Raw genomic sequence first — 25,612 nt, forward strand, 5'->3', positions numbered from 1 at the left:
CAAGATAATTGAAGTATATACATGTATAATGCTTTGTTGTTCACTGATTAAGGGGAGAGTACAATATTTGATCAAAACACTCTAGCTACTGACACCACCCGTCTGCAATGATTAACATTCATAATATAGATAGTCTGTCGTTAATGAGATTGAGATGAAAACACAGGAATATCATCTGAAGTGAAGATAAAGCCAACAAACTGCTGAAATTGTTTATGTATTGTTTATTATGAATGAAATACACCAGTGCACAAAATACACAGATTATATGTACAGATTTCAATCAATCGTAACTTTTCTGGTGCTTCTATTTATCATTCGTTGGAAAGTATTGTTTCAACAAATGACTGCTAAACTGACACAAAGAGAAAACTAATTACAGATCAGAGAATGTAAATCATCGTCTATTACAATTAATATATACAGCGAATGTAACCAGATTCATTAGTTGAACATTAATCTTTCATCCACGATTTATTAAAAATGGGTGTAAATAACAAATGTAACAGCAAAGAAATAGTTCCATGGTACCAGAATATATTTTTGGAGTTTATAATGAATTAGACAAACACAATACTGGCCAGTCACTTCCTTCCAATACAGTTTAATACCTAAACACCTGGTGCTCAATACCCCCCCCTACCCCTGCGTTCGTTGCTTCACATCCCACCTCCTCCCCAGTTACCACCTCTGCTTGGATCCTTCACCTTACTGAAAAAAGGGTCTGGGGGTGGGGGGGAGTGGTCAAAAGGTCTGACCCTGTCAATCCTCAATATAATGAACTACTCGCACTAATTGACAATCGGGGGTTGTAAACTACTGCAATGACATATTAGATATAATTAAAACAACAAGAAATATTAATGTCTGAGGACACAGAAGTTGCAAATGACATTGAGGGTTTAAGCAAGGCCTTCAGTTGGTCCTGATGAATGCTTTCTAAGTTTGTAGTTTCAAGCATTGTAGTTTCCGGCATTGACATTGGGCAGCGCGTGGGTCAAAACTACTGGCTTGGCACGCATCTTTATCTCTCTGGAAACCTGGCACCAAGAGCAAGCGTAGCAACAACAGGCGTATAGACAGTCATGACAGATAGTGTCCTGTGAACAAAGAATAAAATGAAAGTCAATATACGTCAATATACACCATTCACTACTGCCAAGTCCCAGGTGAAAGCTGAAAAAAAAAAATCTTGATCTCATTTGTGGTCTTTATACACCAATACAGAAAACACTTAGATTGAAGACCAGCCTCATACTGGTTTCTGTGAATGGCATCTACTAACAGTCAACATTAGTGTAAACTTTAAACAGCAAAGTAAACTTGTTAACACATGCCTGCATTACCTGGCTGTTAATAAACAAACAGGTCCCCCTCAAAACTAAATCCTGAACCAAATAAATAAAAGAACAACAGAAAGAGAATGTTAACTCATATAATAAACTGCGTCCACTGGATCGCCTAATGTGGGCCCAGTTTGGACAAGAGGCAGAAAAGAAAATCAACATTATGTGCTAAATATATCCAATCCAATATATGATTCAGTTAATTTTATTAAGGTGGGGAGACAGGTAAATACCTTGATCCCATAGCGCTGTCGGGTGACTACCCTCATAGTCAGAGCGATGGGTGGTATAAAACCAAACATGTCCAGAAGGGGGAGACAAAGGCATTCCCCATATTCGTGGACAGTCTTGCAGGCAAAACAGGGACCACACCAGAATGCTAAACAGCCTGGAAAGCAAGAAAATGATATTTGTGTACTGTCTTTAAACTTTAAGTGTAGATTTTGTTTTTCTTATTTAGGTTACAGATCGCTATGTGGTGTTAATAGCAAAACCCAAGCAGGTAAACAGAATGCTAGGGTATATTGTCCAAAGTGTAGAATTTAAAACAAGGGCAGTAATGTTAAGACTGTACAATGCACTAGTTAGAGCTCATCTGGATACTGTGGACAGTTCTGGGCTCCACACTTCAAGAAAGATATCGCTGCTCTAGAGGCAGTTCAGAGGAGAGCAACCAGACTTATTCCAGGTCTGAAGGGAAAGTCCTACTGAGAGACTGAGGGAACTGAACCTTTTCACCCTGGAACAGAGGAGACTACGTGGGGACTTGATCCAAGTCTTCAAAATCATGAAAGACATCGACCACATCAAACAGAGGAGCTTTTCCAGATCAGCAGGGACACACGCACCCAGGACACAAATGGAAATTGGGCTTCAAGGCATTCAAAGCGTCGCCCTGGATAAGGGCGTCTGCCAAGAATAAAAATAATAATAATAATAAAAAATAGGAGAAGCTTCTTCACACAGAGAGGCGTCACAATCTGGAACAAACTCCCCAGCGATGTGGTCGAAGCTGAAAATTTGGGAACATTTAAAAATAGATTGGCCTCCTCTCATTTGTAAACTTTCTTATGTTCTAGATCTCCACTTGTCTGAATATGATGTCCAGCATCATTTAGGAACTGTGTTTAACTAATACAAGTGTTAATAACAATCTTTTACATTCCCAAGTTTCAGTTGTTTATGCCAGGGGTTCTCAAACTTTTTCACGCGCGACCCCCAAAAAACGCCACGCACACATACGCACATAACATAAGGATTCACACCGCAACACAAATGTAGACACGCTCAGTAGATCATATTAAGATAACTAATAAAAGAACCCTCATCAACTATTTCATATTAATGATCTGTTCTCTCATGTATGTTTATTATTAGTAAGTTAAGTCTGAGCAACTTACTCATTTAATGAGATAGGTGGGCCTGCTTTTTGGAGCACAACAGCTGCATCCTGGGTTTGATCAGTTTGATTTGGTTGCACCATTGAGATGTGATCTGTATTTGTTTTTGATATATGTCAGTTCATATGGAAAAGAGTTCAGTGGAAAATGTTGCCTCACATAAGTAGGTTGATCCAAATGGAATCACTACATCCATCGCTGCTTTGGATAGTCCTGGGTATTCCTCTGCAACTGAAATTCAGAATTCAGCAAGTGTGGTTGCGGCAAACATTGCCTTTAAGGTCCGATCACTGGACAGCTCCATCAGCGTGTCCTCCAGGTCGGATGACAGGCGGGTGAGAACTTTCCCCCGCGAAAGCCACCTGACCTTGGTATTGAAGAGCAGGGCTTCATATCTCTTGGCAGAGGATGGCAAACAGCCTGGTGTTCCTGGGATGTGATTTAATGGACTTTACTATTTTAATAGCACTTTGGAGAACCGTTTTACTCTGGATTGAGTGATTTACTAGCGAGAGCTTCTCTGTGTATAATACAGTGCATAACATTAATGTGAGGTGTCACTTGTAAAACTCTTTTAATCCTTTCTTTTTTAACCCAACATTGCTCCTGCACCATCTGTCCCATCACACTTGTCCCAAGAGAGGCCCTCCTCTTGTATTTTGGTATCCATGTCATTGCCTGAGCAAAAATTTTCCAAAGCAAAAGAAAATAGCATGTCATCTTGAAGTGTCCCATTAAAACTGTATCTGATGAATACAAGTAACTGTGCAACGTTTGATATGCCCATTGACTCGTCTAGTTTTCACCCTTCCCTCGTTCAATAAGCTGGTCTCCCCAATTGTACGTGGCTTTTTGGCTTGTGCAATTGGGTACGCTACCTCATACGATGCAATTTCCGCTTTGGCGGGACTGTGGCTTGCAGAGTTATCGCTTGCTTTTGACCACATAGCTCTGCTTCCTTTCAGCGGAAAATACATGTTAGTTTATCGACATGAGAGGGATGCTTGGTCCAATGCCTTGAATCCAAACTGTATGAATTCTTCTTGATATTTTTGACGTTTGGATGGCTTGTCAGGCTGGCCTTACCCTTGCGTTTCTCATTTCTCATAGGCTTATTTTAATTGGAAGTTGATTGCTTTTCTGAAGGAATGCTTTCATCAGCTGTTTGAGAGAGACTGTTGTCATGTAATGTCTTCTCATTTGTAGAGCTACGGATTAGCCACCGATCCATGTTGTAGGCTATGTATATTTGCTAGCTAACTAAAAGCGTGCACACAGCAAGAATTGTTCAAGTGTTGCTCCGTAGATGTTCTGTTAACCTGCGCAACAGTTTCAACCAACCAGTTTTCATTCTGTGACATGAAATATTAAAATATTAAAATTGTACATATTTAGCCTATATTTAGTACATATGTATCCCCCTTATATATAGTATCACATTTTTCAGGTTTATTAAAAATAGCACTTTTTAATTTTAATTTATTAAATCATCTTGCAGCCCCCCCAAAAGCATCTTGCGACCCCCACTTTAAGAACCACTGGTTTAGGCATTCTGGTGGGTTGAGAATAAAAATCCATCCGTTCATAGAAGTTACACTTTCTCATGTGAGTTTACTGAACCTTTAGAGAGCAATGGCTGTCTGTTTATTGCATGATATTGTGAACTGGATGTTAGCCCTCTTCCTTTGTAGTAGTTAAGATAAATCATACTCTGAGTATTAGATATTCAAACTCAAAAACAGAAATTGACTGGATACAAATCTGCAATGCATTATCTACTAAAACATTTGATATTGCAGCTTCCTGTTTGTGACACGCTACACCTCTGCTTAAACGGAAACTGTTACAGACTGTTATCAAACACAGACAAACAATGTGTCGGGCTCTGTAACCAGCAGGGGTTGCCAATTCATTCTCACAGCATCTCTGTCTCCCAGCAGAAGTAATATAGTCACTGATTAATATTCATGAGACATGGTTAAGTATAGACTATTCTGGGCCTCCCTATTGAATCTTTAATCTTGAACAGCCCAAACTACTGCCAGAAGTGTTTGCGTTCCCTGGGCCAACAGACGCAGATGCAAAATGTAGAAAACCAGTCCAAGATAAGACTCCACAAGAGCACAATAGGACGGGACAGACAGTGGAAAGGATCACTTACAGGATTCAATGTCTTCACAGCAGTCGCAGATGCCCGTGCTCCACTCCGTGGATTCCATTTCATACATGAGTGGCTGGGGCTGCTGAATTACTATTTTTGTAGCCATTCTTGTCTTTTACCTGTGGACAGAAGAGATAAACTGTTAAGAAATGTGATATGTCAGGAATCCACAGGACCACAGTAAATCAATAAGATGTTTGTCTAATTGAAATAACATAATATGGAGAAACAGGAGACAGGGATACAGAGGATCCCCAACTCAGCAACTGCTCTGAGCCTTGAGCAAAAATAGGTGTGGTTGTTTATAAGTTGAGACCTCAAATGTGAACAAAGAAAAGTCTATATACACTCACCTAAAGGATCATTAGGAACACCTGTTCAATTTCTCATTAATGCAATTATCTAACCAACCAATCACATGGCAGTTTCTTCAATGCATTTAGGGGTGTGGTCCTGGTCAAGACAATCTCCTGAACTCCAAACTGAATGTCTGAATGGGAAAGAAAGGTGATTTAAGCAATTTTGAGCGTGGCATGGTTGTTGGTGCCAGACGGGCCGGTCTGAGTATTTCACAATCTGCTCAGTTACTGGGATTTTCACGCACAACCATTTCTAGGGTTTACAAAGAATGGTGTGAAAAGGTAAAAACATCCAGTAAGCGGCAGTCCTGTGTGCGAAAATGCCCACCATGTACCCATCCTCTGATGGCTACTCCCAGCAGGATAATGCACCATGTCACAAAGGTCGAATCATTTCAAATTGGTTTCTTGAACATGACAATGAGTTCACTGTACTAAACTGGCCCCCACAGTCACCAGATCTCAACCCAATAGAGCATCTTTGGGATGTGGTGGAACGGGAGCTTCGTGCCCTGGATGTGCATCCCACAAATCTCCATCAACTGCAAGATGCTATCCTATCAATATGGGACAACATTTCTAAAGAATGCTTTCAGCACCTTGTTGAATCAATGCCACGTAGAATGAAGGCAGTTCTGAAGGCGAAAGGGGGTCAAACACAGTATTAGTATGGTGTTCCTAATAATCCTTTAGGTGAGTGTATATATACAGTGAGGGAAAAAAGTATTTGATCCCCTGCTGATTTTGTACGTTTGCCCACTGACAAAGAAATGATTAGTCTATAATTTTAATGGTAGGTGTATTTTAACAGTGAGAGACAGAATAACAACAAAAAATCCAGAAAAACGCATTTCAAAAAAGTTTACATTGATTTGCATGATAATGAGGGAAATAAGTATTTTATCCCCTATCAATCAGCAAGATTTCTGGCTCCCAGGTGTCTTTTATACAGGTAACGAGCTGAGATTAGGAGCACTCTCTTAAAGGGAGTGCTTCCAATCTCAGCTCGTTACCTGTATAAAAGACACCTGTCCTCAGAAGCAATCAATCAATCAGATTCCAAACCCTCCACCATGGCCAAGACCAAAGAGCTGTCCAAGGATGTCAGGGACAAGACTGTAGACCTACACAAGGCTGGAATGGGCTACAAGACCATCGCCAAGCAGCTTGGTGAGAAGGTGACAACAGTTGTGCGATTATTCGCAAATGGAAGAAACACAAAATAACTGTCAGTCTCCCTCAGTCTGGGGCTCCATGCAAGATCTCACCTCGTGGAGTTTCAATGATCATGAGAACGGTGAGGAATCAGCCCAGAACTACACGGGAGGATCTTGTTAATGATCTCAAGGCAGCTGGGACCATAGTCACCAAGAAAACAATTGGTTACACACTATGCCATGAAGCACTGAAATCCTGCAGCGCCCACAAGGCCCCCCTGTTCAAGAAAGCACATGTACAGGCCCGTCTGAAGTTTGCCAACATCTGAATGATTCAGAGGAGAACTGGATGAAAGTGTTGTGGTCAGATGAGACCAAAATCGAGCTCTTTGGCATCAACTCAACTCACCGTGTTTGGAGGAGGAGGAATGACCCCAAGAACACCATCCCCACCGTCAAACATGGAGGTGGAAACATTATGCTTTGGGGGTGTTTTTCTGCTAAGGGGACAGGACAACTGCACCACATCAAAGGGACGATGTACCGTCAAATCTTGGGTGAGAACCTCCTTCCCTCAGCCAGGGCATTGAAAATGGGTCGTGGATGGTATTCCAGCATGACAATGACCCAAAACACACTGCCAAGGCAACAAAGGAGTGGCTCAAGAAGAAGCACATTAAGGTCCTGGAGTGGCCTAGCCAGTCTCCAGACCTTAATCCCATAGAAAATCTGTGGAGGAAGCTGAAGGTTCGAGTTGCCAAATGTCAGCCTCAAAACCTTAATGACTTGGAGAGGATCTGCAAAGAGGAGAGGGACAAAATCCCTCCTGAGATGTGTGCAAATCTGGTGGCCAACTACAAGAAACATCTGACCTCTGTGATTGCCAACAAGGGTTTTGCCACCAAGTACTAAGTCGAAGGGGTCAAATACTTATTTCCTCCATTAACATGCAAATCAATTCATAACTTTTTTGAAATGCGTTTTTCTGGATTTTTTTGTTGTTATTCTGTCTCTCACTGTTAAAATACACCTACCATTAAAATTATAGACTGATCATTTCTTTGTCAGTGGGCAAACGTACAAAATCAGCAGGGGATCAAATACTTTTTCCCTCAATGTATATATGTAACACCTCAAATGCAAAATTACTGTTTTATTAATGGGGTGTCATAGTTTGTGGGCATGTTAACAGGGTTCATTGTTTGAGAACCAAACCTTTGGCCAAGGAGTAGTTATTGAAGTGTATTATACTATATTTAAGAGAGCTCAACCAACTGAAGGCAAAATAGACGTCAAATTTAACATAATTACACAATTACAAGGAGTTAAATAGATATAAATATAATATAAAATATCTTAGTTTACTAGTCAGAATCCTGCATTCAATATGGTTTGATCTTTTTCTAAACATTCGCATGCTGCAGGGCAACTGTAAACAATTTATACATGTAAACAAGTTTGTTATTTGGAAAGATACGGAAATGTGCTCTTCCAGAATGTTCTAAAAATATCACCGGGAGTGACTTGTGAACAGTTCAGCCTTTCCATGTAAGGCCGTAATCAGCCGTATCGCGAACTCCACAGAAACAACTGCCGCACCCAATAACTTACAACAAAGCAATGTGTCTGATTAGTGCAATTCGGATGCTAATCACACACACACACACACACACACACACACACACAACATACTTCTTGTCTGCATTTGAGAAAATTAACTTCGCACAAGTCTCCCCCCGATCTGCTCGACCTTACTGCCTGCCTTGGATTCAATCATTGCCACTGAGGAATGTGGGAAATGTGACCCTGCCCAGCACAGATTGGAAACTTGTTAATCCACTTCGGCTGTACACATGCAAGACAACCTGCCTCCGAAACCACACATGGCTCTTCTGTGTCAAAATGGTGCTAACCAGAACACCAGCAGTTTCACCTGATGTTATGATTACTAGAATGAGTGACTTCCAATTTGCTTTGTAGGAAAGATGCTAGCAACCTGGAGACCAACTCAGGCAGCAAGAGAAAGGGAAGTAAGAGTTCAGTCTAGAAGATTTGGACATGGCTGGAAACTATCCATTTTAACATAGTCTATAGTGAGTGCCCAAATCAGTGGAAGCATTAAAGTGGATTTCTCTCTCTCTCTCTCTCTCTCTCTCTCTCTCTCTCTCTCTCTCTCTCTCTCTCTCTCTCTCTTCCTCCTTTTAAAATGAGATTAATCCCCAGGTTTGCAGGTCTTACATTGATTGGTAAATCGTTTGCCATACTTCGGAGGGATTAGTAATGTGATGCCTGCACCAAACGCACAAATTCAGTTATTTGTTTATTTCCATGGTGTATGGGACAAATTCATGTGGTTAATTCAGAGGTTATATATTCAAAAAGTATATCTAATTTGAGGAAATTGATTGTATGATTGATTTCTGTACTTTCCGATCACCACAAAAAATGTGTGTGTCAAAACTGTCTAACCATGTCCTACATATCCTAAAGTTCACTAATGACTGTCCTATTCAGTCTTTTGCCTTTTCTTTTAGTGAAATTACTATTTCAGTTCGGTGTAAGACCATAAAGGTCATAATGGCCTGGCAGTTTTGCATAAAAACCCTACCCAGAGCATTCAACACATTCCAAACCTTCTTCGAGATGCAATCTCTCTACATAAACAAATGATTATTGACATTGTAGTCTGAATAAAGAAACAATCTTCCGGCTTTGTGACAGTATCGGTAAAGACACGTGAATGACAGAGTGAATCTTGTCTCAATTCCATTAAATACGAAATAGGTGTTTCAATGAAACGTGCAAGGGACAAATCCAGGTTTTCACATCACAAACCTGATTGTTTCATGTGTAGCCATCACTTTGAATATTAATATTTATATATTGCTTCTTCTGCTACAATCAAGGAGACGAGTGAAACCAGACCCCTGGATAAAAATATGGACATTTCACAATGATCATCAAAAGCTTGCCCTGGGTGTGACACACATTGGTACATCATGGTTGTATGGTGATTGTTGTTAAAGATGAATACATATTTTAACATATACATTTTGTAGGGTGCAAGCAAGAGCAATTCTACATAGAGGATATCTGTGCCAACCCAGACTCTGCGTTGAGCGTAACACAGTACAATGTTCATCAAACAGTAAATACTAGAGTCTAGTGTTTAATCAAACATTTTTATTAAACATGTTAAATTAAAGTGCTATCAATCTTGCTGTATTAAGGATTGTTATTTGCACCAGAACATTACAACGCAGAGTCAACTTAAAACTTAAGATGCCTGCAATAGCAAACATTCCTGAATTCCACCTACCCAATGCAAAGGTGTTTATAAAGCAGGCTCTGGAAAAGTATGTTTACAGTAAAAAGTAAATAGTCATGAACAGACATCAATCTCTAAGCTATGCATCGTCAGGTCTGATCATCCTCAAGGGCCACCTAATGGCTTTCATTAATTTAATATAAATGTGTATTATTACCGTTATTATTATTATTATTACATTATTGTTTGCGTGCACTGGCACTGTCCATGCATTCAAATAAAATAGATGGCATTATAATTTTATTGTTTATGTTCATCAGATCAGTAAGGTCAAACTGTTAATTAACACAACCACTGTAAATAGAATCTGAATATGCCAAAACCCTTTTGATGGCACTAGAAAATAAATGTCTACAACAATAATATTTTACCAGTTACGTGGTATGGAGGAGAACCTTGGGGCTCAATTTATTGTTATTTTTTTTTAATGGCTAGATATTGCCAATTGAGCCATTAAAAGACAAACTTGACCATCCTCACTGAGACAGAAATGTAGGCTGACCTGTTTGGTCAAGAGTTTGGAAAGGGTGATGCGTAGATAAGATAAGCAGTCTCATTTTGCAATACAAACACAGAAGAACAAATAACTTTTGCATCAAAAACAATTAAAGGCCTTTGTTTAAATCTCTGTAAAGTTCATTTTTGCAATTATAGCACTGGATGTAAGTCTTGGACACAAGAATGAGAACTCTGTGACATATCATAAGGAAACAAACCAACATAAAATAGATTTCAAGGCTGTAATGGTCAGTTTATGCAATTGATTTTCTAAATAGACTATTGGAAACGAAATGGTTTGTGCAGAACATAAGTCATGATCAAATTGCATTTATTTCCCCTTTTATCAGATGTGTGTTACTGGCCTTTATCAGCACAATACTAAATGTCAGACATAACAACGCAACTAAACTAAACATCATTATTCTATAATAAAAGCTTTTTTTCACTCCACAATCATGTTCTGGCTAATTTCTCTTTTTCAAACCATAATGCGTTAATATAAAATGCAATAATATCCATTCTTTGTCACTCTCACCTTAAATACACCCGGAACAGTCAAACTAGTATTTTGTAAAATTTATTTTCATAGAGATACTAGCAGTAATGCTATGATAATCCATGCAGTGTCACGGAGGTGTCGTGGATGAATGATTTTCTGTGCAATAACTGAATGAAATGTAGTTGAATTGTATTTACCTGTTATAATTATGCAGTTCACTTGAATTTCATTTTAATTAATATTTAAAGTTAGATAGTTACATATATACAAAGCACTTACCTTAAGTGTGAGCAGCCTGCTGTAAAAATTCTAAAAAAAAGAATGAAATGCATTGCAGCAATTTATAGCTTTGTGTCACCGACACAATCACATAGCTGGTCTATCAGGTAGAACTGGACTGCATTTATTTTTTAGGGGAATTATTATTGTTGCAAGTGTTATTATTTGTTTCCTGATAAAGAAAATACTTTCACAGTCACTTGGATATGAGCTCAGTGGAATGATCTTTTGGATTCTTTTAAAATAATATCATATATTTGACTGTTTTTCTCTTTGTTTTCCCTTTAGGTTCGATTTTTATATTTGTAGTGTTTGAGTATTTGTAGTATATACACTCACCTAAAGGATTATTAGGAACACCATACTAATACTGTGTTTGACCCCCTTTCGCCTTCAGAACTGCCTTCATTCTACGTGGCATTGATTCAACAAGGTGCTGAAAGCATTCTTTAGAAATGTTGTCCCATATTGATAGGATAGCATCTTGCAGTTGATGGAGATTTGTGGGATGCACATCCAGGGCACGAAGCTCCCGTTCCACCACATCCCAAAGATGCTCTATTGGGTTGAGATCTGGTGACTGTGGGGGCCAGTTTAGTACAGTGAACTCATTGTCATGTTCAAGAAACCAATTTGAAATGATTCGACCTTTGTGACATGGTGCATTATCCTGCTGGAAGTAGCCATCAGAGAATGGGTACATGGTGGTCATAAAGGGATGGACATGGTCAGAAACAATGCTCAGGTAGGCCGTGGCATTTAAATGATGCCCAATTGGCACTAAGGGGCCTAAAGTGTGCCAAGAAAACATCCCCCACACCATTACACCACCACCACCAGCCTGCACAGTGGTAACAAGGCATGATGGATCCATGTTCTCATTCTGTTTATGCCAAATTCTGACTCTACCATCTGAATGTCTCAACAGAAATCGAGACTCATCAGACCAGGCAACATTTTTCCAGTCTTCAACTGTCCAATTTTGGTGAGCTTGTGCAAATTGTAGCCTCTTTTTCCTATTTGTAGTGGAGATGAGTGGTACCCGGTGGGGTCTTCTGCTGTTGTAGCCCATCCGCCTCAATCAGCAATCCAGGCAGGAGAGAACCAGGGTCTGGACGAGCAGCTGAATTGAGTAGTCAGTGAGGAAGGGATGGATTCGAAGTATCTGCAGGTGCGTAACAGTGTGCTGATGTGCTGAGTGTAGGACAGAGGGTCAAGGGTCACTCTGAGATTGCTAGTAGAAGAAGAGGGGAGAGTGTGATAGATTCCAGTGGAATTTAAATGAGGAGATCAATAGAAGGTGAGGACGAGGAGGGAAGAAGAGGAAATCAGATTTGGAAAGGTCAAGCTTGAGGTGAGTGCATCCAAGAGAAGACGGCAGAGAGACAGGAGATGTGAGAGGGGATGAGGGGGTCAGAAGAGGGAAAAGACAGAAAGATCTGGGCGTCATCTGCATAGACGTGGTAAGAGAATCCATGGGATGTGCTGAGAGGGGCACAGAGAGCGGGTGTAGAGAGAGAACAGGATTGGGCCCAGGACAGAGCCTTGGGGTATGCCTGTGAGGAGAGGTTGTGATGAAGTAAGAGGAGAAGGGAGTGTCTGACAGTGTCAAGGGCTGCAGAGAGATCAAGGAGGATCAGGACATAGGAGAGGGAGGCTGCAAGAGCAAGAGTTAAATGAAGACCGAAGCTTATATGAAAGCCGAGAGCATGGAGAGATCAATAAGGAGTTGAGAAGGGAGGAGATGAAGGGGAATAGTTGAGGACCAGTCTTCTGGATGAGGTGAGGGGGCCAAGGGTGTTACATTATCAAAAAAATACGATAATTATCATATATGTGGCCACACTGAATGGTGTAAGACAGAAAGAGCAGAAGAGACAAGCGTGGAGGGGGAGAGAGAGCAGAGATTCTGTCAGGAAGAGACCATGGAAGTGGGTGGGGTGAAGAGTGAGTGGAGGGAAAGGGAGGATGAGATGAAGTGGGGTCACAGGGAGGTCAGAAGGGGAGCAGCCTCTGGAGAAGATGGGGTCCAGCTGGTGGACTGCCTTGTGAGTAAAGGGTGATTGGGACAGGGAGAAACTGAAAGAGTGAAGGAGGGGAAGAAATCCCAGGAAAGTCTCCCAGGAGGATCGTAGGAGAGGAGAGGAAGGGGAGGAAGGAGAGAAGGAAGTCCAGTTCATCTAGGAAGATAGTGAGTGAACCAGGGGGATGGTAGAGAACCAATAAGAAGAGGTGACATGGAGAAGTGAGTTCAACTGTGTGGAACTCAAAGGTGTTAGTGGAGAAAGAGGAGAGAAAGAAAGGGAGAAGAGAAGAGAAGGAGAGAACAGAAGCCACACCCCCCCGAGGGGAAATCCATGTTTCTATGAGAGCAAGCTAAGTCCAGAGAGAAGTGGGAGGCAAAATTAGAGATGACATCAGTCTTGTTAGAAGCCAAATGCCATTCCAGCCACAGGGGAATGGTGGGGAGAGGCACAGAGATTAGTTTGGAAGGATTAGGGGAGCTGTGTTGAGCAAGTGAAGGATCTAGAAAATTCTTGCAGGTAGAGACCCTTTCCCTTGGGTAGTGGGGTACTTTGGAAAAGTGGGCACTGAAGGCTGCTGGTGCAGAGGTCTGTGGGGCAATTTGTTACTAATTGGAAAACACATGACTGGACTGCATTGAATAACACTAGGTTTGCGAGATTGAAGATAGGGATCTCGGAATGGATGGAATGCTACCCCAATTAACAGCATTTCCTGATTGCAGAGAAATGTACCAAACACACAATTCCACTTTGCAGGAGATCAAAAGAAAACACTGTAGTATGTAATGAAACCGTATCTGATTAAAGAAGGCAGTTCATGGCTCCCACCAATCACAAACTACAAGCTATTACTGCAGCCCAAGTGTGTAAATAAATAATATAATGCCCTACAGGTATTCAGGCCATTTCTGGATACAGAAATTGGTGGTTGTTAATTTCTAGTAGCAGTGTAAATCAGTACAAAACTGTCAATGCTGTGATAAGTTAATAAACACAAATAATTAATAAATAAATATGGTGGGTCTGAGAAAGCGTCCTTGCTGCCTAACATTTCATTTCCTTCTGAGTTCTCCCATTAGATTGTTTTTTTTTAATGTCTCCCTTTATGAAAATAAGTCTTTGAACAATGTACTTGCTTTGATGCATCAAGGTTAGCTAACTTATGAGGATTGTTGTTGGAATTAAAAACAGAGGTATTGATGAATATTTAATGAATATGTGTTTTCTCCTAGACTGCCTTTTTCTTTACTCCTTTACCTTGAGAGATGCACGTCATCCAATTCTCCGGTGTCTTTAAAAAAATATATGTCTTAGGAGTTGCTTTTGCCCAGAGCATTTATACTGTTGGGATTTTACTGGAGCAATCTAGGTACAGTATCTTGCTCAAGGGTACAACAGCAGTGTCTCCCACCTGGTAATGAACCCACAACCCTCCACTCAGGAGTCCCGAGCCCTGACCACTACTCCTCAGTGCTGTCTTCTCATGCTGTTCATGTGCCCAGCCGCCTCCTTCCCAGAGGGACCTCGATGTTAATACACTTTTACTAATCCAATCCTGGACTGTCATAAGAATACTGTATATATGGGTCAAGTGTCTGCAATCTTAAAAGCACCTACTAAAATTGCACAATATGCTTATTTCAGTAGCAATTGCAGGAGCTCAGTGGGATGCATATAAGAATATATTGGTTAGTAGTGCATTTTTATTTCCTTGTTCTAAACAATGACCACAAAATTAAAACATGGAAATATTATCTGAAGTGAAAATAAAGCCAACATTCAATTGAATTATTAGTGTATTGTTTATTGGGTTTGAATAACATCAGTTCATGAAATACATATTTAAGAAATTCTTGCTTAACTGGTACACATGTAAAGATTATTATGTTTTTTTATTATTTTATATTAAACCTTTTCAATGTTTTGAGCTTCCACAAATGAATACTTTTTGTGTTTCTATCCCTCATTGGATTGTTTAAACGAATGACACTGCTAAACAAAACAAACACAAAAAGTTCAGAAAATTATGAAAAATAATATAAATCATCATCTGTAACAATTCATATATAAAACTATTGCAAAAGTATGTTACCATTCAAGAGCTAGTTAAAATGTACCTTTTATCATGATTTATTGAAAACAGTCATTAATGTCAGAAATGTAATTGCCCAGAAACTATCAATGCAATTTATAATGACATTACATGAGTAGACAACCTAAATGCTGGTCTCCAATAAACTATAACAACCTGGTTCCTAACACCATCCCCTGAGCAACCCAATCACCATGTCTGCAGCAAATCCTTGGTTCATTCCCCTTAAGGGGGGGGAATCAAAAGGTCTGATGCTGCCTCAGTCAAGCAAGTAATGTCAAACCTCAAAATAATTAATTACTAACACCAATTCACAACTGGGCTTGTAAACTACTGAAATCAAGTAGTAGAAATAATTAAAACAACAATTAAAAAGTAATGTATTACTGAGGATACACATGTTGCAAATGGCCTGACTTGGGGCCTTGAGGGTTAAAGGAAGTCCTTCACTTGGTCCTGAGGATTGCTGGGAAGGTTCACTGGTCAAGCCTGGTGGACTCTGGCGGTGGCTCTGGGCAAGGCTTGGGTCAGAACTACCGGTGTGTTGCGTAACTTTATCTCTCTGGCAATCTGACACCAAGAGCAAGTGTAGCAGAAAACGGTGTATAGACAGTCATTGCAGACAGTGTCCTGTAAAAAAGGAATAAAAATAAAGCCAATACACATTTCCTGAGCCATTAACTAATGCAAAATCCCAGACGAAGCCATGTCCATGGATTTTGTAAGACATTTTCTTCACTTTTTCTGGAGTGAAGTTGAAATTCTGAACATCTGTTATCCTGTGAAAGCTGAGTATACTGTTTGTGCAATAATTGCTGTAGATTGAGGTTGGTCTTCATTTCATATGTTTTCTGTTTTGTTTAAAGACCACAGAATGTGTACACATATTTGTGGCTGGAATCCAGACAGTAGGGTGCATGTGGTTGAGAGTTCAGAAAGCTGCCCCTTAAAATAAACCATGTCCACTGGATGTCTAATGTGGACCGAGTTTGGACAAGAGGCAGGAAACACAATGCGTGAAATCCAATATGTGATCCAATCCAGCTTATACACCTATGCAAGGGGAGAAGATTTAATGGCAGGTGAGAGACGGGTACATACCTTGATCCCATAGCGCTCTCGGGTTCCTGCCCTCAGAGTCAGACCTATGGGTGGTATACAACCAGACATATCCAGAAGGGGGAGACACAGGCATTCCCCATATTCACGGGTGGTCTGGCAGGCAAAACAGGGGAAGCACCAGAAAGAACAACAGCCTGGAACGTAAGAGAACAATATGTTTGGGCTGTCTTTGGGCTAATTTTGTTGATTTTCAAATTTAAGTTACAGATCACTCTGGTGTCAATAGCCAAACCCAACAGGTCTCCAATTGTCTGTACCTGAATTTGATTTCAGCATCCTGGTGGGTCGCAGACAAATCCTAGCAAAGGAAGTCTGAGTCTATAGATGTAGGTTCACTGTATGCCAGTTAATACTTTACAGTAATGGGCACAATTTCTTAATTCATCTGTGTATTAAAGCCAAGGGAATAACATATGAATGCCTTGTGCACTACTGATAAGTTCTGATGTTGATCACATGTAAAGACTCTTTTCAAACACAGGCAAGCAACGTGTTGTGCTCTGTGACCAGCAGAGGTCGCCAATTCATACTTCTAATGGGATCATGAGTTCTAGAGCTAGTAAAAAACAAACAAACAAACAAACAAAAAACACCTTGTACATTCAGTGTTTGTTGCATAAATTAATGACAACAGTACAATTTTCAAACACATATGTTTGGCCAGGTAGCACTGATTTTTGGCTGGGCAACCTGAATAGGTCTACAGGAAACCTGCATGTATTTATCCAAAAAACTAAAAACTCACTGTACACTTTTCTTTGCTAAAAACTTATTTTTGTTGCATTGACTCAATCTGGAGGGCACTGTACATTTACAATTAATAGAATGTGATCTGCTTCTGTGTAGAGATGCAGAAATGCCTGTAGATATGACTAAACATTATTATTGTTGTTTGTTTTACATCCTTTCCTCTTAAAAAAAGAGTGAGCGAGGATACAGAACAGAAACCCCTGCAACTGAGGTCTGACCTGATGCCAGTTGCAGTATAATTATTACCAGCACCAGTGAGGTTCAGAAAAGTAGAAGGTGGTGTTAAGAGTTAGGGTGACACAGTTAAAACAAAAATAGTTCAATAAAATAAATGCGTTACTGATACTTTCAGGAGGGACTAAACAGCTCAATTGCAATCATATTTATTTACCTGACTGTTCTAATGGTTTGTACAATACAGTAGGCACACCATTTTTAAGGACTTAAAAAAAATATTAATCAAAGAAGTTTAATTGTGCCAAAATATTGACTGGCAAGAGATTAATATAAGAAAGGCAAAGGGAAGACTCAACCAGTGTTTGTTTGGAAGCAAGCGAAGATGCTTAAAAAATAAGTGGTATCAGAAATACCACTGGCTAAAATACAACAAAAACAGTATTATTGAATAAATGTATGTAAAGCAGTACATTAAAGTACACTTACGTTATAAAACGTAAAACAACACCCTTATACATGTAGTTAAAGCCATGAATTACCAACCATTTGTAGCAATCTTTTTTTCTGACTGTGCCCCACAAAAACATTGATGCTGCTTGACGCCCCTTGTGAGACATAGTACTACCCTACCAAATCTTGAATGTTGAACAGGGTCCTACTGCCAGAAGCGTTTGGGTCCCCTAGGCCAACAGACCCAGATGCAAAGTGTAGAAAATCATAGACATAACAAAACTCCACAAGAGCACAATAGGACAGGACAGACAGTGGAAAGGATCACTTACAGATTTTTAGGTCTTGACAGCAGTCGCAGATGCCCGTACTCCACTGATTTGAGTTGTTTACATACATGGTGGGCTGGGGCTGCTGGATTACTACTGTTGTCGTCATTGTTGTCTCTTACCTGTGGACAGAACAAACTGTCAAATGCCATGTACATGCTGAACGCTTGGCCCAGGAGCTTTAAGAATCAGTCAGGCAGAGACGTGCACGAGGTGACAGTTGAACTCCAAGATCTGACCACAGGAATTTTAATGGTTTGTCAAACTACTGTATCTCTAAGACATCCTTAAGAGTGCCTAACCAACCAACAGCGAAACAGGTGGCTGAATTCAACTACGTACTAAACTAGCAAGCAGGAGTGCTGAGCACCAAATGCCATGAATTTGGCTGCTGAAATGAGTCCCCGACACATACTAAAAATGTTCTCAGGTGCAGCAAACCCAAAGTAATATCTGCAACACTACAAGAAAGGGCTAAGTTAGTCTAACACTTTCACTAGCCTAAAACATTTAGTACCATACTAAGTGGAACAAAGTAACACATCCAATGGTTTAAGTGTTAATATTGCTTAAATGTAAGCACACACACATATATATGTATGTATATATACCTCTAGATTGCTATACATGATGCAGTTACTTAATCCTTAGTACCATGCTAAGCAGGGGATTTTTATTTTTTTTTGCAATCGAAGGAGGATATCCAGATAGTACCATTCTAGGTAGTATACCACTCCATACTAGTAACTGTAAATGTTTGTTGCAATCTTAATGTATTTACCAGTAATAATTAGGCAAGTAGCTTGAATGTCCTTTCAATAGACATTTAAAGTTAGACCTTTCCATATACAAAGTACATACCTTGCATGTGAGCAGCCTGCTGTCAAATAAAAGGATGAAATGCATATCAGAATACTTATATCTTACCATCGCAGACGTAATCATGTAGCTGGTCCATCAAGTTGAACCGGATTGTATTTTTTTTAAGAGGAATCATATTTCCATAAAATGGATTTATTCCTTGAGAACACACAGGTATTCAAAGTACTGTGACCTCAGAGGAATGACAGTGACAGCCCAGATTTGACTGATCCACTCTTTGTTAGCGAATACCGTTTTCATTGTTTATAGCCTTTTGTCAACCCACGTCTACCAAGAGAAGGAGTGGAACAGTTTCTCTTGACGTCTGACACAGAACTGATTATTTTGCAACACCCAGCAATGAGGGATCAGTCACCACCTGTAAGAACTAGTGAGGGTTGTTTTTTTAATTTGAAGTCAGAGGTAGGGTGAAAATCAGGCACTCCGGAGCACAGATAAACTAAGAGGACAGTCTTTATTGTATAGCATTAAAATCAAACTACAGACTGAGACACTTAATCCTGGGAGGACAAATGAAGGACAACCCAAGCCATACAGAGTCCACAGAGTGTCTCCCCACAAGCAAAATATGTGAATCTGTCAGCTACTGACTCTGAAATACAAAACCTTAATCAGAGTTTCAAAGGGTGATATAACATGAAAATAAACACCTACAATCTATACATTAAACCCCAAAATGATGAACAACAACCTAGTGAGAGTGAAAAAACACACAAACCAGACCAAAAGACCTTGAAGCTGCCCATACAAGACCCCACAGGGTGGTAGACCCGCCCACTTATTAATGCCATAATCACATCCATACTACACAAGAACTTAAAACAGACAATACATACCAATAAGAGTTTCACAAATTTCAATAAACACCTAAAACAATTAATCATAATTCTAAATATATATACTGTCGACAGTGTAGATACTCTTGACTCACAGCTGTAACATTATTTGGAGATCTGAACAGACACCTATATATTCTATATTAATTTCAGCATACTTTCAAAAGCAATTGATTATCACTGCTTTAGCTATTGGTCTTACAATCCCTAAAACGTACTGTCTGATGGCACCATTTAAAAAATAATTGACGTAATCTGATTGCATATATAGTTTTACAACTGTCATTTAACCCATTTCCTTCTAATATTTTGGTCTACCTCTTATATTTTTATTTATTACTGAATAGCGCAGGTGTACACGTATATTTTTATGTATATATAAGTAACAAATTCAATATAAAATATAACGGGAAACATGAATCATATGATTTTGGAAAAAAGTAGGCAGCAGCAATGACACATTAACAATCATTTTACTTTTAAAACACCTGCAAAATATACTGTGGGGGAAAAATATAGAAATCCTATCCTGCCTTTGTCCTTGGTGTGCTGTTACTCCTAACTTGGTTATCAGCAGCTCACATTCCTTTCTTGCAACGTATTATCTGCAAAGTACCTTTCAATGCAACTGGCAATGTAGAGGTTAATGATTATTATTCATGAGTATTGATTATAATATTGATAAGATGGGAAGGCTTAGTTTAGAATGCCAATGAAATCACTGCTAGTTATTAGAAATGACCATTCAGACACTGTTTGTAAAATGTTAAGGCCCCTGGGGTGTATCTCCCAGAGGGGGTATAACAGCTTTGTTCTGTCTTGGGGAACAGTGTCATGCTGGCATAAAATCCTTTGTGTTGCGCTGTTCCTCTCGTGCATGTAATAAATTCTGACTAGAACTCCCGACTCCAAATCTTTCTTCCACCACAATCCTTTCTCCCTGTTTTTGGGTTATAATTTTCATACCTACCCCACTAACCACTGCTCTGGCTGAATGGTCAGCAAGTCTCTGTGACACAAAACACCATACAAATGGAAATAAAGCCAGCATTCAGTTATTTGTGTATTGTTTATTAGGTATGAATTACATCAGTGCATGAAATACTAGTATATATTTAAGGAATTATTCCTTAACTGACTCATATATTATATATCAAGATTATTATGTTATTATTTTATACCCTTTCAATGTTTTGAGCTTCCACAAATCAATAGTTTTTTGCATTTCTACGCATTGCTGGATAGCAAACCGTCGCTTCACATCCCACCTTCTCCCCAATCACCACGGTCAAAGGGTCTAGCCCTGACTCAAGCGAGTAAAGTCAAAACTCAATCAAATTAACTACTCACACCAATTCACAAGTGGGGTTGTAAACTACCAAAATCAAGTATTAGGAATAATTTAAACAACAGAACAACGATTTTTAAAAATATGGTGTCTGAGGATACAGAGGTTGAAAATGACCTGACTTGGGACATTGAGGGTTAAAGAAAGGCCTTCACTTAGTCCTGAGGATTGCTGGGAAGGATCACTTGTCAAGATTGGTGACCCATGGCAGTGGCTCTGGGCAGGGCGTGGTTCAAAACTACTGGTGCATTGCGTATCTTCATCTCTCTGGCAATCTGACACCAAGAACAACTGTAGCAGAAAAAGCTGTATAGACAGTCATTGCAGACAGTGTCCTGTGAACAAGGAATAAAAAGAAAGTCAATATGCAGTTCCTGAGCCTTAAACTATGGCCCAGGTGAAGCCATGTTTGTGGATGGTGTGATAAGCTTCTATCACTTTTTCTGGTTCTGTGTAACTCTGGTAGGTTGGATGTGGTTGAGATCCACAGAGAATCTTACAATTTCATCCTGCAGGAGACTGGATGAGTGGATGTTCAATCTGATTTTAACGTTCAAAACCCCCAAAAGCTGACTGGCTGGTCAAGGCCAGTGATGACATGATCAAACAGGTGGTCCAATTGCAACTATACAGCAACCACCGGGCTCATACCAACATCAATAAAACTTTGTTAATTGTTGGGATGCACATGTTGTAAAAGCAAGAGCACATCTTATACATACAGGCGAGGGAAGGTACTTACATGGATCCCATAGCGCTGTCGGGTTCCTACCCTGAGACTCAGACCTACGGGCGGTATACAGTTGAACATATCCAGAATGGGGAGACACAGGCACTCCCCATAATCACGGGTGGTCTTGCAGGCAAAACAGGGGAAGCACCAGAAGGAAAAGCAACCTGGAAAATAAGAGAACGATACGTTTGAATTGTCTTTAAGTGCTGGTTCTGTTGTTTTTCTGATTTAGGTTACGGATCACCCTGTGGTGTTATTGGCAAAATGGAAAATCAATAATACTTTACAATAATGGGCACCATTTCTTAATGAATTAATGTATGAATACCAAAGGAGTAAGATATGAACACCTTGTGTGCTACTAATGAGTTCTGATGTTGATCACATGTATAGACTGTTTTCAAACACAGGCAAACAACATGTCGTGCTCTATGACCAGCCCAGCAGGGACCACCAATTCATACTTCTCATGGGATCTCTGTCTCCCAGCAGAAGTAATTAATATTCATCAGACATGACATGAGTATAGACTACACCTCCCTATTGAAACTTGAATCTTGAACAGGGTCCTACTGCCATAAGTATTTGGGTCCCCTGGGCCAACAGACCCAAATGCAAAATGTAACAGCAGACAAAACTCCACAAGAGCACAACAGGACGGGACAGACATCGGAAATCAACACTTACAGGATTTAAGGTCTTGACAGCAGTCGCAGATGCCCGTGCTCCACTCTCTTGACTGGTTTACATACATGGTTGACTGGGGCTGCTGGAAGACTATTTTTGTCGTCATTGTTGTCGCTTACCTGTGGACAAAACAAACTTCATACAAACAAATTTCATACTGCTGTTCAATGTAAACAATGTGGAACTCCACAAAGTCCTTATAAATTATATATCAGTAGATAAATAAATAAATAAATATAACCAAGACTCTGTGTCCAATAAATAAAAAATAATAATAAAGCCCAGCCAGACATTTATATGCCAAGAAGTGAACGGAACGCAATACAAATTTACATGTGTATAATTTTTGAAATAGAATGTTTATTAAACAGTAAACACTATAGTGCAATATTTATTCAAACATATTTATTAACCGTGTTGGATTACATTAAGGTGCTATCATTCATGTTACTTTAATGGTTGTTATTTGCACCAGAACAGTAAGACACAGCCTGACTTAAAACTTAAAACGACTACAATACAAAATATTCCCGAAACTCACTTTCCTACACAACAGTGTATAAAGCAGGCTCTGCAAATGTATATATCTATAACTCTCTGTATTTTTGCACTTATGTTGTAAGTCGCCCTGGATAAGGGCATCTGCCAAGAAATACAAATAATAATAATAATAACTTGTGTATAGTTTTCAAATAAAATCTAAGGGCCAAATCAAACCCAACTCGCTACATGTCCAAGGTGTAAACAATATTAGCTGGGAATATGATTGAATGTTGTGTTGCTATGACTACAGGTGAGCCTTACTCTTTTGTGAATTAAATATAAATGTATATAATTATCATTATATAAAATGCACAATGTTTTTTTTTTGTTTTATTGTTGATGTCCATCAGAGCTGTTGGGGTCTTCTATTTATAAGCACAGGAAAAATAAAAAAATGCAGGCTGACCTGTTTGGTCAAGCGATCAGAAATGATGACACTTAGACAGGAAAAACAGGAATAACACAGTCGAGTGGACATCTTTTGGCCTGAAGACAATTCAATGATTGTTTAATCTCTTCCTGTTTTAAAAGGTGTAGCCGTGTTAAATCTCTACCTCTACAGACCATTGTTGAAAAATGTAGCTGTGTCTGTCTGTGACATATCATAAGGAAACAAACAAACAAAACAGATAATAACATTCAAGGCTATTTGGTCCTTTCATATGTCACTGTCACTGAGTGATTTGGAAAATAGATGATTTAAAACATTAGTCACAACATTTATTTTATCTTCTATCAGGTGTGTGTAACTGGTCTTCATCAGCACAACAACAAATATCAGACAGAAAGGGACAATTGCACTAACTGTGAATGATCGACCATTTACTTCGGAGATCCATACTAAAGTAGCTAGTAGGATAGCTAAGTAATTTGGCTGCTGAGATGAGTCCCCAGTTACCAGCTGCTGGATATGGGCGTGTCGCCCTGGATAAGGGTGTCTGCCAATAAAAAAATAATTAAAAAAAATAATAATAATTAACCTATTCTCAGGTGCCTCAAACAGCTGCTGCCCTCTAGAGGAGATTACAGGAAAGGGCTAAATTAGTCTAACACTTCATTTCCCTGTACAAATAATGTGATAATATTACGCAGCTCTGTACTAACTGTAAAAGCTTGTTGCAATCATCCCATAAGCTTCACTACACTGAGCATCAATATGCTTGGAAAAGCACAGTACAATTTCTCACTCCAGAGTTGTAACTTCTCAATTTCAAATTAGAATTCCTTCATATGAAAATAATAATAATAATAATATACATTCTCTGTCTCTTTAAATACAACCAGCACAGTCAAAATAGTATAGTAGTATGTTTATTTTAATTGAGTTAAAAAGTAATTTAATTTAATTTACCTGTATGCTTGGATGTCCTTTTAATAACCAGTTAAAGTTACCAAGAACTTACCTTAAGTGTGAGCAGCCTGCTGTTAAACAAGAGGACGAAATGGAGAATCCTGAAATGGAGGTCAGGATACTTATACCGCAGCACCATAGATGTCTCTAGGTGGTCTATCAAGTTGAACCAGATTTTACAGGTGATCAACTACAAATTAGCATTGATGTGCAGTGTTACTCAATTGATTTACCATCAATATTCATTGCACAAGCACCCTTTGGCTTGGAGTTTTTATATTTGTTTCCTCTATTTATACTATATCGATTTCAGTGATGAAGCACCTACTGTATGTCTCCCTGGGTCATTTTAATGTAGGCAGGTATCTCAGCTGGAAAAAAAAAGTTGTATTATGCATAGTATTGATTTAAGGCCGGAGAAAATGCAGCCAAACTGACCTCTCTTCTGAACTCCAGTTAACTTTTTGAGTCCCTTAACCATTGAGGGCTGCTGTGGCGTTCCTCTATAGCAAAATGATCAAATTTAAAAAATATTTGTTTGCATGTTAAACATATCTGTGTGCGTTGTAAGACTACCAAACCAAAAACAACATACAATTCTGTGTATTATTAATGTATTATTAGTATGCATGTGCAAAAGAAGTGCGTTTAAACACATTCGTATACGACAACACGGAGCATTGTTGACAGATTAAAACAAATATTATTGTATTTATACTTTAAAATGATGATTTTTTTAAATGTATACTGCAAGACAATACATTTGTGACCACATCCTGACTGTTCAGTTCGCTGATTTAAATTATTTTAAAAATATGATTTATCATTATTCACCATACAGAGGCTTACATTACGATAATGATCGTATATCAATCAATCAATCAATCAATTTTTATTTGTATAGCGCCCTTCGCAGGGTAGCCACAGAGCGCTTTACAGACTGGTAAACATACAACAAACGTACAGCAAAATAAAATACATAAATACAATAAAATCAAATATAGACCTGTAAACATTTTACATGATCTAGAATAAAGTGAGTGAACATTTAAGTAAATAAACCATTTAGGCATGGAGGAGAGAAAAACAAAAAAACTCCTATGGATGGCATGTAGGAGCAATATTTAGCAACACTGACAGTAATTAAAGCACACACACAGACACACACACACACACACACACACACACACACACACTTACAAACCAACTCATATTCTATGTAGTGGATTTTTGACTACTGCTACTTCCAATACTC

At 39.2% G+C, this 25,612-nt stretch overlaps 3 protein-coding genes across 7 annotated transcripts; all 3 read right to left on the reverse strand.

Annotated features, from left to right (window-relative positions):
* Positions 1–204: 204 nt before the first annotated feature.
* Positions 205–11,133, reverse strand: LOC136768561 (cornifelin homolog B). 2 transcript variants are annotated; one of them, XM_066722825.1, is made up of 5 exons: positions 11,031–11,077; positions 5,261–5,397; positions 4,908–5,026; positions 1,580–1,734; positions 205–1,100 (listed from the first exon to the last, which is right to left on the reverse strand). In XM_066722825.1, the coding sequence occupies exons 3-5, from the start codon at positions 5,011–5,013 to the stop codon at positions 954–956; spliced, it is 408 nt and encodes a 135-aa protein (XP_066578922.1). In that variant the 5' UTR covers positions 5,014–5,026; positions 5,261–5,397; positions 11,031–11,077; the 3' UTR covers positions 205–953. The 2 variants fall into 2 exon arrangements, with proteins under 2 accessions (XP_066578922.1, XP_066578923.1); XM_066722826.1 differs by lacking the exon at positions 5,261–5,397 and having other exon boundaries at positions 11,031–11,133.
* A 3,707-nt stretch (positions 11,134–14,840) lies between these two features.
* LOC136768560 (cornifelin homolog) lies at positions 14,841–18,923 on the reverse strand. 2 transcript variants are annotated; one of them, XM_066722824.1, is made up of 4 exons: positions 18,905–18,923; positions 17,981–18,099; positions 16,251–16,405; positions 14,841–15,779 (listed from the first exon to the last, which is right to left on the reverse strand). In XM_066722824.1, the coding sequence occupies exons 2-4, from the start codon at positions 18,084–18,086 to the stop codon at positions 15,633–15,635; spliced, it is 408 nt and encodes a 135-aa protein (XP_066578921.1). In that variant the 5' UTR covers positions 18,087–18,099; positions 18,905–18,923; the 3' UTR covers positions 14,841–15,632. The 2 variants fall into 2 exon arrangements, with proteins under 2 accessions (XP_066578921.1, XP_066578919.1); XM_066722822.1 differs by lacking the exon at positions 18,905–18,923 and adding an exon at positions 18,839–18,898.
* Positions 18,924–20,745: 1,822 nt separating this feature from the next.
* On the reverse strand, positions 20,746–24,501 carry LOC136768562 (cornifelin homolog B). Of its 3 annotated transcripts, XM_066722828.1 has the most exons (5): positions 24,410–24,501; positions 23,812–23,944; positions 22,464–22,582; positions 21,786–21,940; positions 20,746–21,378 (listed from the first exon to the last, which is right to left on the reverse strand). In XM_066722828.1, the coding sequence occupies exons 3-5, from the start codon at positions 22,567–22,569 to the stop codon at positions 21,232–21,234; spliced, it is 408 nt and encodes a 135-aa protein (XP_066578925.1). In that variant the 5' UTR covers positions 22,570–22,582; positions 23,812–23,944; positions 24,410–24,501; the 3' UTR covers positions 20,746–21,231. The 3 variants fall into 3 exon arrangements, with proteins under 3 accessions (XP_066578925.1, XP_066578924.1, XP_066578926.1); XM_066722827.1 differs by lacking the exon at positions 23,812–23,944 and having other exon boundaries at positions 24,410–24,499; XM_066722829.1 differs by lacking the exons at positions 23,812–23,944; positions 24,410–24,501 and adding an exon at positions 23,413–23,661.
* Positions 24,502–25,612: the final 1,111 nt, after the last annotated feature.

The sequence above is a fragment of the Amia ocellicauda genome, chromosome 14 (assembly GCF_036373705.1).
Source record: "Amia ocellicauda isolate fAmiCal2 chromosome 14, fAmiCal2.hap1, whole genome shotgun sequence".
Lineage (NCBI taxonomy): Eukaryota > Metazoa > Chordata > Actinopteri > Amiiformes > Amiidae > Amia > Amia ocellicauda.